Source organism: Podospora bellae-mahoneyi, chromosome 6 (genome assembly GCF_035222275.1).
Source record: "Podospora bellae-mahoneyi strain CBS 112042 chromosome 6, whole genome shotgun sequence".
NCBI lineage: Eukaryota > Fungi > Ascomycota > Sordariomycetes > Sordariales > Podosporaceae > Podospora > Podospora bellae-mahoneyi.
The window spans coordinates 850,757-865,491 of NC_085885.1; the positions used below are offsets into that span (position 1 = coordinate 850,757).

Below are 14,735 nucleotides of genomic sequence, written 5' to 3' on the forward strand. Positions count from 1 at the left end.
GCTCTGAGTGAAATAGTGTCGGATCAAAGGTTGTCCCAGTTTGATCTATCATATTGACTTTGACAACTCCAAAGTAGTGTGGGGTCGGGTTTCAGTGGCTTGTGTCTCTGTCTCTCTTTGAACAGCTTTCGTATGTGTATTTCCAAGCATGCTCGTTCGGCCGTTGAGGACTCTGACAGCCAAAGCTCGAACCCTTAAAAAAACTTTACACAGAGGTAGTGTTTGGCTTTGAGTAATCTTGTTGTGTCTATACACAGTCCTGATCTCTCTGTCTGTGTGTCGCTAGTTTTAGTTCTTGACTTTGGAGTTTCAAAGACTTCAGATTCTCACTCACTCTCTCAACTGCACTCAACAACGCCTTCACCAACATTGACAGAGGTCAACATGTTATTTAATATGGAAGTCTCACGGATCCCTAACACTTTGTCTTGCCTGCAACCAAGTGAATCCTGGAGCTTCAAGGTATCTACCGTCCCATGCTTCAGTCTACCTATCGCAAGACTCGAGACAGCTCAGCATCGCGCTCACCTTAACATCTACCAAAGACACAATGCTAGCCATCCTTAACTTGTTGCTTCAAAGTCTTTTCAACACCGTACCAGACACTGTCGCCACCTTATTCGGCTCTCTCAGCTCCCTCAGCTCACTCCACCAAAGTCTCCATCTCCTTTCTTCAGCTCAGCCAAACTCCACTCCGTCCATCGGCTCCCGGCAAGCATTCATCATGATGATGATGCCTTCACCTCCCACCCCCGTCTCCACCAAAAAGCCCAACGCTCATGCGATGTTCCTTTCTTCCCCCCCTCAAACTCCCAACTCCAAAAGACCCCATCCCAAACCCCATCACAAAAAGAAAAACCCACCAGATCGGAACCCCCGGTAGCGACCTTCATGGTTCACCAAACCCACCAAACTGTCATCGATTCCACACATCACGCCCTCCCTTCCCATCCCCACCACCGTTCCCTCGTCCGATATTCTCATTTCTTTTGTTTTGAACCGATTCAACATCTCGATTCAAACTCCACCAAAGGAGCTTCCCACCAAACCCTCCCCACAAAACCCCGTCCCCTTCGGACAACCACCATCTCCTCCCACACCATGGACTACCCTGTCATCCTTTAGGGGCAACAAACTTCCTCCACGCACCCCTCTCAAAACCTCAACACCACGATCCCCTGCCAAACCCTCCCTAACCCACGTGGATTTCGCAATCGTGATTGATAGATGTGAGCAACCAAACCAACTTCAGCTTCTACGGTCCCAATTTCACCACCATGTGGCTTACCCAACATGATTACCACCCCTCCGGCGACGCTAACTAGTGTAAACCACTCCCTTCGATCACGTTTGCCCAAGAGTTCCAGAAGCTCTTGGTATGTACACAAGAAAAAAAAAAACCGGCGCCGTCTCCCTCACCATAATGCAAACCAAATCTTGGCATTCAAACCCCCAGTATCCCTCGTGCCTCGACACACCGATGACCACGTTTTTTCTCTCTCTTCTCCTCGGAGCTCACGCCGAACCGGCAATCCGGGGGGGAGGAGGGGTGCGTGTTTCGCCATCCAACCCCGAAAGGTTGTCAACTCCGATATCCGTCCCTCCTCCCGGCCGATAACCCCAGCTCCGAGCGGGACGGGGGTGAGGTGGTGACTGACTTGAACCCTGAGGTCCAGCACGTCCAGGAACGAAACCCCCTCCCCCCCTCCTCCTCCAAAAAATGACCTATCACCACACCTACTGCTGCTACTGCTACTACGCCAGCTCCATCCATGCGTGTATGTACGGATAAAACCCAACTACTCCTAGTCAGGAACGCCCCCCCTCGTCCCCTTACCTTCCCGAGTGCGAAACCATCTCATCATCACCTAAGCCACCAACCGCACAGCCCGCCCTCAAAAGCTTCTAGCCTCAGTGATAGAAGCCCATAGCGCACGCACTGCGCTGCCCATCTCATCACCTATCCAGGGTGGCATCGATCAGCAAAAACAATGTCTTAAATATCCTTGTGCAATTGTGTCATGCCTTGTAGTGTCCCCAAGGCATCATTGTCCATGCGTACACTTACACCACCAAAATGTCGTAACCCAACCTGCAGTAGTAGGCAGCCAGCCCTCCTAATACACACCTGGGCACCCAACCACCAATCACCTCCCCCCTTCGCATTCGTCTCAACTTCCTGCATTACCCTCTTTTTTTCTACGGATACCAAAACCCTGAAACACACAAGCCCTCCCCTTACCCCCTCCTCAAAGACCCGTTCTGGACACGGCAGAAGTGAGGGGCAGAACGCACAGACCCTATCTGCATGTCAATCTGTCTGGTGACATCGGGACTTCGGCCCTCTAGTCGTAGTGTGCATCCTACAATTCACCACAACCAGGAAGGAAACAATGAAATCTCTTTTACATACCTGTTTCTGGCTCCAGTCTTTGCCCTTGTCTAATGTAGACTCCATCTTCAGCCCGTGTTTGCATAATCAAACGTCAATGCTCTTGCAGAGAGAAAATCCTCATTGTTACAACCCCCCCCTTCCCTCGCTGGCAGGCAAAGGTGGATTGATGACAGTAAGGAGAGGGATCTGCTTGAACAGTGGCGTCGTCCAGACCGTTTGCTAGCGGCATTAGTTTCACTCCAACTTTCATGCTTCAATCTTCTTTTCCGAATCCTCTCGCTGGTGCTCCGCCCAAAAGTGGACAAGCAGAATCAACCAACAAGCAAGCCCCAAAAAAATCCACAAACTTGTAGCGTTCGTGCCGGTGTCATTTCGGCCTTCCCTGGTGACAACGCCTCGTGGGTTAGCCGGGTGCGAGATATCAATTTTCTTTGAGAAAAGTCAAAACGTCTACTAGCCCGATAAGCTTAGAGTATATGTGGAATGCTGCGGCGTGGTCAAACGGTTTTGATGAGCATCGGTCTCATATATCGACCTGATAGACCTGAGCCCTTCTTAGAAAGTGGTAGATGACAATACCATAACCTCTTGGGTCGTAGAAATGCTTCATCATGTATGTCATCCCCCATCCTGTCCTGTAACAGCACAACATGGTCAGTACCAAACAAACAGCAGCGTAGCAGCAAAGCAGAAATCCCCGACCGGATTACGCACATCCAGCAGTGTCCGTCCCCCTTCGTCCACAACCGCTAATCTCTCCACTCTTCCCTCGTGAAGGCATCATCAGAATCTAACTCCAGTTACGTACGTATCCGTCCGCTCCACATGGTTGGCAGCAGCCAGAGCACAGACAAGGCTTGGCATCTGAGTTTGACAGCGCCGAGAAAATAGCGTGGTCCAGGGTTCCTGGTTCCCCAGCGTCGCACTAGCCCGACAGGCTAAAAAGGCCGAGCAGCTCGTCTCCATCATTGGCCCGTTTGGCCTTCCATGGACCGTCGAAATCGAGAAAGGGACCCTAACCCCTCAGCAGCTTGGCCTGAATCTTTCTACCCCCGATCCCTGTTGGAGAAGGGTGAAGGGGAGCCCCCGCTTTTGCTTGCTGAAGAAGTGGTGATCCTCTCACACCCTGTAATGTAGGTGGTGGTGTTGTGATAGCAACCATCGTCCAAGACAAACGGCTCCAGGCTGGCTGGTAGGGTGGTGACCATAGTGCCAGTTTCTCTTTCGTGAATGCAAAGCTCTGAAAACTCTGCCCAATCCGGACAAACTGGGAACGCAAGCGACGGTTGCAGTGACAGTGGAGGTTGCCATTGAGGAGGACTGACTTGCAGCGACCGAGCGAGTGAGGGGCCGGCCCGTTGAAAAAAAAGCAACAAGCATCAAAGTCAAAGAGCATCACGATTGCTGATGACCCCCTCCATCCACAGTTCACGATATCTTTGCGTTGCAAAGGAAACATGATGGTGGGTGTAGGACAATGCATAATGTCCAAGGTCGGAGCAATCCTTGACGATGGGAAGACTTCAGCTCGCATGATGTCTTTTGATGAGGTTTACGGGCTGCTCACCAGAGCGAAGATCGCTTCCCTACGCTATTGGAATTGTTGGCTAACGCTTTGCTTGGTGCTGACATGGAGCAGGGACACACCTGGTTATTATTAGCCTCTGATATTCCTCTCGTTTTCAACAACGGATCAAGTGAACGGGCGAACCACCGCTTTGGGAGCAGGGTCCAACTGGACAAGATCGTCGATGTTCTTTTTACCCTAGTTTCTGTTGCTTGATGGAATTGTTGTGAAGAAGCCCTCATCCTGGACTTTCATCAATTGACCGACTCTAAAGCCTCACGACTGGCAGAGCTGATGAAGGAGGATCTCGGCCAATCCGGGCTTTTGACTCCCGGCCATACCCCTGTTGGGTTGGAGAGAAGGGGTAGCTAAACCCGAGCTTCTGGTGCCGGAATACCACCCGGGCCACGTGCAGATCATGCGGGGTTGGCGAGCACAACGAGACTTTGCCCCTACCAGAGACATCTTCCGCGCCGAAAGGTCTTCTTATCGTTGACGAGCATACGATTCTTGGTACGAATCGGAGAATGAGTGAAAGCTATTCATATGTCGTCCGTCCTTGCCATTCGACAGAAATTCCTCTTCGTGCCATGCATGCTGGAGGGGCGGGAACGCCGCTGTTTCGTAGAACTCCAGCTGGATGGAAGCCACTATCTCACCGGTCGTCAAGGATGGAGATGGATGGCGGGCGGGTGGTGGCCTGACTGGCTTCGGCACGTTGGAACATGTTGAAGAATCCCAGTCTAGCCTTGGGCTTTACCTGCATGTCTCAGGTCGGTTAACATCTTCCCAAAAGCATCAGGTTCTATGCCACACTAGTGTCAATCTGGATGAAGAAGTGTTTCAAATCTGAGGGCTTTACACCCAAAGGGATTCTGTCCACTGCGTGTTTCGAATCTCCTACAAAGCAGAGATGACACAATCAAGTAGTCAACTGGAATGCCGCCATTTCCACACACATTCCTGGCGTCAATGCCCTGGCAAAGGAGATCAAAGTTCCCGGTGTTCCAAGACTTGGCCACGTGCGAGGCCGTCATCACAGCTAGCCACGCCAGGTTGAATTCATGTCGATCGAATCCCGAGGGAGCGGTGAGCTACTTGTCCAGCCCAGGCTCCAATGAGACTGTTGGTTCGTGAAATTGCGATTCGGAGGTTTCGGCTTCCGGAAGTTCCCTACGTTTTTCCTGGTGTCTGCCGAGCTGAACTGAGGTCATTTTGATGTCCTGCTCGTAAGATAAAGCTCTTCGTGATTAAACCAGTCCGGGAATTGGTGGCCATTGTGGTAATGTCTGTGCCATCCAGTCTGGGGAATCCTAGATGGTCTCCTTTAAAATCCCACCGGCGGCGCTCGCCTCAACCATTGTGGTGGAGCGCCTTGGTGAGGTTGAGCATTCAGCCCCAAATCCACCAGGCTCCAGAGAAGACTGACCATTGCGATAGCTCATCTCCGCTCTCGGTAATCGGAATCGACACGAGGTCATCGTTTCTTCAAGTGGATTCTACAGATGCCTTGATCGTAGAGCGATGTCCAGTCTTCGGAACCACCGTTGTGGAATCCATAAGCCGGTTCTTCTCCCGAAAAGCAGCAGCCTACCATACTATCCCTACTGGATCGGGTGATCAACATCTCACAGTTGGGGGTGTGTTTCTCTTAGCAATTGGTGAAGGCATCCAGCTCTTGGACAAATCATCGGTCTGGTCCGAACGGGCAACCCCCCTGATCCGACAAGTCGATGGCCTCCTGAGTCGACAGCGCAATGTTTTCGACAAGGCCATCGCCCCATAATTCTCTGGCAGATAGCGGTGGCTGAGCAAAAGATTTGCACGTTGGAGTTGCTCAAGGGCAGCCACCAGAAACGCGCTTGCTCCCACCCGAGGCATTCGGTAGGAACGACCCATGATGTTTGCAACGAGTGTTCAATATTGCCACCCTGGACGGCCTCGTCGGAGGGTACTCCTTTTGCCAGCCGCGGGGCATTTGTTCTTCCCATGGTATCTGGACAACAGTCAGTTGACTGCTGAAGAGCATCACGAAGTGAACATACCCACAACCATGCTGTACAGGACTTTGGCAGGAGGAGGAACCGAGTCCTGGTCTTTGATCCTATTTGATCATGTAATGCTTCCGTCTGCCAGACACCATGTCTCACCTGGGTTACGAGACCAACGTGTTTTTGCTGAGGTTTTGTACAACAATCCCTTGGCCCTCACTGTGAGCTGAGTATGCCTTCCGAAGGGGAATTGGAGACAAGGATCGGTAGCCGGTGGCTGCAACTGCCTTGAAAGGGAGACCACGAAAGCCAGTCTGGTCTTCATTTGTTCCACAACATGGGGCTAGAGGAACAGATAACCTTAAAATGACCATAGAAATACCATTGAGACGGATGCCATGCGGCAACCCGGATGGCGGCCAGCTGCATTCCACATCATGGCAGTAAACTCACATTTCGAGCCAATATCATCTTTGCCCAATGCAGCTGGCCGATGCTCATGATAACCTCAAAATCAAATGGCCGGATGTCTCCTGTGCATTGGGATCTCTAGAAAGCCGCAAGCCTAGATAGATAGACTGCAACCTGGTGGCGCCGAAGATACGAGAGCGGTGAGTGAAGCTGTTGCAGGCCCAAGTTGGCACTCGATAGTGCAACAACCTTGGTTCGACAACCACTCTCATCACGGCAGCGCAACACTCTCTCATGTCTCGATATTGAGCGGCAATGACTTGTGCTGTCTGAGACCGTGATCAGACTGGGTGGCGGACGCAGCGAGGGTACCATTCACGAACAAGCCGCAGCAGCCATCACGAACGTAGAGGAATCCCTTCGACTCGAGTCGGAACTTCTTTGGTGGTGATATGTGCCTTGCCGATATGCGAGAGCGAGGAGACCAAGCCCGTTCGCCACGAACCGCTGCAGGGGAGACGGATGCCAGAGCTAGGTTTTCTTGGCCCTGCACCGCACGGTTTTGCAGAAGTTGAGTGCGCATACGCTATTCTCCGATAGGCATGGTGTTGTGGGTGAGTTTGGTGGATGACTGAATGGGATGCAAAAGACGACCATTATTGACGAGCGTGTGAGCGTGTGTGTCTCTGAATACTACATCCGCATTGACCTCTCAGTATCCGCTATTGGTATCGTCGCCTGTGATGGAAATAGATCCGGCGTAGGAGCAGTATACCGTTGACAGCCAAAAGGGCACTGAGAAAGCAGAACTTAGGTCAGTTTCGATCCCGGTTTTTGCTGGTTGGTTGGATCTGCGTTTGATTCTCCGGCCGTTGGAGGGTGTGAATGCCCCTCATCAGTTCAGTCATCACAGACTGACCGCCAGACCCGTCATGGAGGGGTGAGAAGGAGAGAGCGTGTGATAACCCCCCCTGAAGTGACGAAAGCGGGCAAGACGGTAAATCTTGGCCCTGGAAACAAAGTGCGATGCGGGATCGGCTCCTCTCCCGGAAGCCCGAGTACGGCGGGTCTAGCCAAGACCGTGAGCGTTCCTGGTGTTAGGAAACCAAGTGCCGGGAGGGCAGAGCCGGCCGTGTTTCTGAGATGACGAGTTCGGCTGCTGGCATTGTTCATGCTCGCATCGTTCCGGGCCAAAGGCATGAGCCTAGAAGATGATCTCGAGGCGATCTTGAAAACAAGGCATCATCCATGACGGGGCTGCGGATGGGAGGATGAGTGAAGGTGAGGGTCGTCAACGGCGGCCGATCTGCAGGAGGACGTGGGAAGCTGCATGTGGATTCCTGTTTATCGACCAATTTGCCAGGCCTCTTTTCCCGGTCACATTGTCGTGATATGGAGCGGTGAGGAATGGGCTCGAAAGGGAAGGACCATTACGAAGCACCTGGCAGAAAATACCGCGAAGAGGGTTCTGGGTTCTGATGGTGAAGCAAGAGCGATTCTGGACCCCCCACTTCAGGTGAAGCAGATGTGGCCTGTGCAGCAGGTTGCTCCTCTTCCAGCCAATGGCGTGTAAGACAACGTTACACCCACCCAAAGAACCACCTCGATTCTTGTCACACAACCGACCTGAGAACTTTAGGGCTCAGCGTCCCACGCAGGTACCGCCTGCCATCTGCCACTTGCCACCTGGCCGTCGATTTCGGCTCTTTCTCAAGTCTTTGAAACTTTAAACAGCAGGTACTCCGTAGGACTGTCACCGTGATAGACCCTCACCTCTGTAACGATGCCACCGTAATGTAAGATATTCTAGCAGCCGTTGGACATGACGTCCGGAAATGGAGCCAACTTTCGCCGTTCCACGTTTTGCCTCGGACTTGCTGCGAGTGATTGATCGATCAGTCAGCATTTTACTGAGTGGGCATCTTATTGTTCCGGGGAAGCTCGCTCCTTCTCCCGGGCCACCGAATACGCAGTTGGACGTTGCCGGTGATAGCTGTGCCACACCCGGACAATTCGGGAATCTTGTGCTGGGCCAGAGAGCTCCATGGAGCCTCTCCTGCGTACAGAGCAAGATTGCCGACGGCTGGATTGCACTTCAACTCGGCCGGGGGGACCTTGCTATTGATTCAGCCCGCAGCCGGTCCGTCTGCGGCGAGAAGGTCATCAATATCGGCGTCGTACGATGTTTGCGTCCCTAAGATCTAGATGCTGGCTTAGGTACTCCGTACTGAAGGTGAGAGAGGTTGAGCCCTGCTGGGCTAAACCATTCCTAATTCAGCGCAGCCCCTACCAAAACCGCGACAGCTCCGAAATGACCGATCTCGTTTATCGTTGTGACAGGAAGATCTCAAACCAGCAGCAGTGATAGGATTGTTGTCGTGTTTGATCTATGCTCGTATCGACCTTGAAGATTATGATGAGTGGTGGGTTGGTGACAGACCAACTCAAGAGGAACATGGCATTCTGCAGGCAAGTGATCAATTCTCGCTGCATGCAGATGCAGAGGCATTACAGCGGGATGATATTGGCAAGGAGTCGCGGATCCTTGGTTGCCAACCGGGACGTTTGCCGGGCCTGGAAACACTCAACAAATCAGAGGGAATGCGCAACTGAGGCAAAAAAGTCTCGCCACAGCCTCTATGAATTTGAGGAGGCGGTCAGTGATAACTTCACATCAAAACGATGCTGTGAAAGACCGAGCCTCGGAGAACAGGTTATTCCATCCTACCGGACTTGGACAAGACTTTGTTTGTTGGTCCAAATTGCTTGCATTTACGTGAATCTGGTCTGTGGTTGTTCCCATCATCGAGGACTGGAATGGCCGAGCCTGAAGCTGCGAACGCTTGGTCTGTGCAATCATGCAACAAACCATGGAAACCCCAAGCTTTTGCGTTCGTCGCCACCAGCTGGTTTTTGTCGATATATTGGTCGACTGAACATACCTTTCTTGTTTCGATCGCTTTCATGCTGCGCTCTGCCCTCTGCATTCTGCATCTAGAGCCCTCGTAATGCTTTAACCCCGACCTCGTAACCAGAGACCGGCAAAAAGGTAGGCCGAAGGCGAGTGAGGCAGTGGTTCAAGACAGAAAGCGAGGTGGGGTTGAGATGTTTTCTGTTTCGACTCAGTTTCAGATGAAGTGATGAGATTGCGGCTCCTATTGGATGTCACGATAGCCCGGGGCAGTTGAAGTCTTCCACGTGCAGCCACGTTTTATCCCTGCAGAGATCGCCCCGCCCTATCGTATCGAAATGACAGACTGAAGAGACTCGACTGTTGTGTGTTTTGCTTGAGCATTTCCAGCAGACTGCAGGTTCAAACAGGAGTCTGACATTGATGCCACCAGGTGATCAGAAAAGAAATTGATCCCTCGGTCACCTTGCTTGGCTAACAGCGCGCGATGTCATCTGCCCCGCCATAGACCCCACATACAACGACCACCCGCTCACCCCACACTTGGCTGGTTGCGGGGAGGTGATGAGAATGACGGAGATGCTTTGTTATTCAGACAAGCCATCCTGAGAAAGGGGGCACACCTCTTGGCCGAGCTCGGGTCAACGGGCCAGTGCTGTGCAGATGGCTTCACGAACTCCTGCTGGAACGGTCCATAGATCTGCACCCAAGCCACATATCGGTAAAGAGTTGCTGTCAAAACGTCAAGAAATAGCAACAAAGCGTTGCGTCGGAGTTGTCAAGGACCAAACTCCCAGGTTGACAGGTTCGCCGCCAGAGTTGCACCAAAAAACTACCTTGATCCTCAGAATGCGGGGGACGGAAAGCAGAATCAAAAAAGTCTCCTTTCATCCCGCCTGGACACGGGCCTCAGGACCCTTCCCGCAGTGAATATCTCGAGAGTTGTGGCAAGAGGGTGCAAATGAGAAAGGGTTCGCGCATTGCAACATTCCATACCACACACACCATCACACCTTGTAGACACACCTCAAAGACCAAACAGGATGGACTGCATCGGAGACCTGTTTTCCCAGCCCCTGACACACACAGCTTGCCAGCTTGCGTAGAGGGGTGATGTCAGTCAGAAGTCCAACTAGGCACGTTGACGTTGTTAGGTATGGGTTCTATGTGCGTCAGGCATTACAAATATGACGCCTCTATATGCTGCCCGAGACTAGCGTTGTTTCTGACTTGACGATATCAGAGCGTACATAGGCGATTGCGAGGGCTGCACTTACTAGGCCTATCCCATCCCACCATCATCCCGTCATAGACAGAAACGGCACTTGTCTTCCTAATCTAGTCATTGGGGCTTTCGGTCTTTGAAGCAAGCAGGCAGGCAGGCAGACGAGCAGACGGGACATCCTGCATCTATCGTGCCGTGTTGGTCTGGGGTACATTTGCAGATGCTTTACAGACTGGCCGCATGAGCTGCCAACTCATTCCTCTTGTGCCATGGTCCCTCGAATCACAGAGTAGGTAAGTTGATATCTTTTGTATGTTTCTGCTTTTGATGCCACCACGGATCCACAAGACGTCGCATCCTTGTTGGTTCATCAAGGGTAGCAGAGCGCAGTGTGGGCAACCCTGTTCACCCCGCCATCGTTCATGATGATAATGTGGAGCAGCCAATCATGCTCCAGGGCAGCACACCAAACCTGCCGCGCACAGACTCTATCCACCAGAAGACCGGCCGCGCTCAGGCTTTGGAACAAGAGATTCTTTGCACGACAGATCTTGATCAAAAGAGGTGAAAACGTGGAGGCAACAGAGGTCCGAGAGAGGAAGCCGCGAAGTGCGCTGGGAAACCAAAGAAGTGTCGCGGATCGAAATCTCACAAGCGCCAGCAGCCGCCGTTTGCCGCAAGCGAGCAAAGCTTCAAACTCAATTCACCCAACCCACAGCGGGACTCAAGTACCTGGTTTGTTGGAGTTCCTGAGCAGCAACATCAATAACCTCACCCCTCAATGGACGTCATTCGCTTCGCCTGCCTGCAGACAGAGTTTTTCATCTCCTGCGATGCGGTGAAGGGCAGAACTTGATGGCTGGCCACGCTACGAGCCGTGTCTGCATCATTCCTTCACAGCTTCCCCCACACCAAGCAGCACCGGCCACACCTCCTGTCGATGCATTCTCTGCCGCCTCACCGTCCGTCATGTGAGCCTTCTCCTTCCTGGCCCCTTCTCGCCGAAGCATTCGGTATTTAAGCGAAACAATGTTACAGCGGGTTTTATTTACATACTGATTCAGCGGCCGGTCAAGGATGAACCCCTCCGTCGACGCAGCGGTGAGCCGGACGTCATGTACCGGTACCCCTCCCGTCAGTGGGTTCCACATCCGGCCTCCGTTCCTCTAAAAATGCTCGAGCCATATCTCCCAAGCAGCCAGTTTTGCTGCCGTCTGCCCCCTCCTTATAACGACAACAGCGACCTAGACCGGCATCCGAGCCGTCCCGCGGCCGGCGTTGCGGCCTTCTACATGCTTTTCCTGCAAATCATGTCCTTCCCTCTTTTTCAAGCCACCCGTCGTTGCTTTGGGGTGTCGCTTCCCCGCAAAAGGACCAGCTTACCTGCTGCTCACATACAGTCCCTTTCTCATGCGATGCACTGCAACATCTAGAAACGCCACAATGGTATTGGAAGAACCACCTGTTTCAGCTCTCTGGTAGCGGCAGCACACTTCACGTCTGTCGAATCGTCGTCGGTGGAGAGACGGGAGGGCTCTATCACGGGTCTGGCCATGGTGTTGAGAACACCGGACTTCCCAGCGGGGGTATCCAGACCTCAGAATCATTTCTACGGTTCGAAATTTTGCACAATTACACACGGCATAGGACATATATTGTTTTTTTCGCCCTCCGCACAGCGGCGGCATCCCACAGTGGCTGTTGTCCCAGCAAAGCCTATAGCAGGCCTGCTAAAAACCACTGTCGATGGCCACGGCACGTCGTCCTCCAGCCGTCTTCCTTGCCATTCCGAGGGTTGAGAATATGGGGAATCCTTGTCAGACGGGTTCATTAGGCCCACGACAATCTCGAGGATTTCTCTGTTTCTCTGTTGCAATGAGGATGGTGGTGAGCCTTCCATTTCTACCAATGAGGAGTCTGATAGCTGGGGTGAACTTGAACAGAATTTCCCATCAAACGAGTGCGGTGCTGGCCGCGACCTTTGGAACTGGACCAATCAATTACAACTTACTGGCCACTCAGCGGTGGTCTGGGCCCTGGTTTTCTAGGCCAAGCCCTAGCCTGACCATCTTGCTGGAGCCGCTAGATCCCCCAAGACCCCTCAGGAGATACGCAAAGCTTACCCTGGGACCAGCCTCTATCCACAGGGCTATAACACAGGCATCGCTGTGATATCGCCAAAAGCAGAAGCTTTCCGCAGTTTGGTACACTAGAAAAACTAGTAATAACTGTTGGCTAAGAATCACAGCACACGAGGCGAGGCCTTGTTGACCGGCCGACAGACAGGATGGCCCTGGACGGCGCCCTATTGCAATATTGACTGGAGGCTCTTCATTGCTAATCGTGAGCGGGGTTGGATGCGACCTTGGGATCATTACCTTTCACCGGTGTCCACAAAGAACGATCCAGCTCCTGCACTGCTTCATCATGCGGATATTCGCCAAATGCAAAGCACTTATCCGATCGATCCAACGATACGACTAACGATGGCTAAGCAAGCCGTCTAGGATCCTCACCGCTGGACCAATCTCCCCTCGGCCTCTAGTTCCAGCGCATCCATGATCGCAGGCACGCGGGGCAACCACCATGGGGATGTTTACCAACTCCATCATGGCTTGATGTCTGTGAAACGCAGAAACAAGAAATGCCTCTGGGACAAAACAAAACCACTTTAGCCTTTTCCCGTGACCATCACGCGCGTTTCTCTCGAACCGGCCGCTTCTCGCGATCATATCAGAGGCTAATATTCCATGCCTCTTCGAACACTGTCTTTTATGCATAGGATGATCGGTATTAACCTTGATAAAACAAGAAGAGCACGGCATGAACCCTTTATCCCCGGGCAACGACAGGATCAAGACACGGATGGAAACAGCCAACCCGGGAGGAAAGGAGAGACACGGTTCGAAGCGCCGTTTCCCCCCCTCTGGATATTGGATGTTTTGTTTGTTGCATTTTGTTTCTCGCTTCCCAGAGGACCGATTACACAAGGCTGGCTCGGCCTGTGGATTTGCGGGTCTTTACAGAGCACGACGACTACGAAGGTACACGACAACGCCATTGTCACCTTCACCGACAGTGTTTTGCTTTTACACGCCCCATTTTATTAGCGGTGGCCTTGTGTGATGAAGCTCAGGTGAGGTGGAATCGGGTTGTCTCGGCAGGGGTGGAGAAGGGATGGAAAAAGCGCCGGTGGTGGCCGACGCTGTCTGTCATCATCTGTAAGACATTGGTGCTCTTGCATCAGAGACACACAGCCAAAAAGACGGTTGATCAGTTTTTCAATTGGTCGAATTTCCCCCTTCCCGTCCCTTTGGTGTTTCTGGGACTTCTCTTTTCCCTCATCGATTCATCTTTCCTTCCTGCTGCGTTCACAGGGTTGCGGGTAGGAGAAATAGCTAAACCGTTGCCGGCATTTCGAGGTGTCGATCTCTTGGGTAGGGTATCTCAGGCTGGGAACCCGAGCTAGCCGGCAGGGGTCTGCGACAAAGCTCTTTTTTTGTCCCCCCTTGATGGCAGAGGAAGAAGCAACAAGTGTCGTTGAGATTTTGGATTGTCTCCGAAGCTGCCCGGCTGCCGGTCAGGGGTTTTCTCGTCACGATCTTGTCTCTTTTCCTTTCTCCTCCCTTGCGATTCTTGTGTGTGTTGGGGCTCCGCCCGTCACACGTCTGGCTCGCATTCGACTGTGAGGTTTTGCTGCAGAAGAGATGGGGTCTTCTCATGACAAGTGCAATCTTGTGGTGGGCCGTAGCTTCAACGCGGTTGCATCCTATGGTCGCATTCTAGGGCGGCCTCTAGATGCACTGCTGCACCACGCACACAGCTCTCTCTGATAGAGCGCTGGGAATCTCGCTGCTGTCGCAGTAGAAGCCAAAGCCGGACCGAGGGGGCTTTCCAAGGGCGAAGGGGGAGACTGGTGTAACAGGACCTGAGACCGGGAATTGGGTTTTTTCGTCGGCAGTAAGAAACAGGTGCCGGCTGGTCTCTCAATCTATCTGTTTTCCCTTATACATACTATGCAGCCCGCGGACGGGTTCCCCTGTTGGCAAGGCCCTTCTTCACCTGCGGGCCGACTCGCATCGCTCACATCTCACAAAGATATCTCACATGTCAAAGTCCAGATTTCTGAAAGGCCGGGTTGGTGAAGTGCGAGGAGATATCGAAGCCAAGTCGTGTCGTCTTTGTACAGCAAGGCACAAACCACACAAACCAGCATCTCGGGTCGATTGTTCACC

The 14,735-nt window shown here is 52.5% G+C and overlaps 3 protein-coding genes across 3 annotated transcripts; 2 read left to right on the plus strand and 1 right to left on the minus strand.

Annotated features, from left to right (window-relative positions):
* Positions 1-1,799: 1,799 nt before the first annotated feature.
* On the minus strand, positions 1,800-8,419 carry QC761_0089860 (uncharacterized protein; the record flags this gene model as incomplete). Its single annotated transcript, XM_062872952.1, has 4 exons — positions 4,160-8,419; positions 3,110-4,042; positions 2,414-3,030; positions 1,800-1,802 (listed from the first exon to the last, which is right to left on the minus strand). The coding sequence occupies exons 3-4, from the start codon at positions 2,456-2,458 to the stop codon at positions 1,800-1,802; spliced, it is 48 nt and encodes a 15-aa protein (XP_062729209.1). The 5' UTR covers positions 2,459-3,030; positions 3,110-4,042; positions 4,160-8,419.
* Positions 8,420-10,740: 2,321 nt separating this feature from the next.
* Positions 10,741-11,068, plus strand: QC761_0089870 (uncharacterized protein; the record flags this gene model as incomplete). Its single annotated transcript, XM_062872953.1, has 2 exons — positions 10,741-10,793; positions 10,876-11,068. The coding sequence occupies 2 exons, from the start codon at positions 10,741-10,743 to the stop codon at positions 11,066-11,068; spliced, it is 246 nt and encodes an 81-aa protein (XP_062729210.1).
* Positions 11,069-11,355: 287 nt separating this feature from the next.
* On the plus strand, positions 11,356-11,670 carry QC761_0089880 (uncharacterized protein; the record flags this gene model as incomplete). Its single annotated transcript, XM_062872954.1, has 2 exons — positions 11,356-11,471; positions 11,577-11,670. 2 exons carry the CDS (start codon positions 11,356-11,358, stop codon positions 11,668-11,670), a joined length of 210 nt encoding a protein of 69 aa, XP_062729211.1.
* Positions 11,671-14,735: the final 3,065 nt, after the last annotated feature.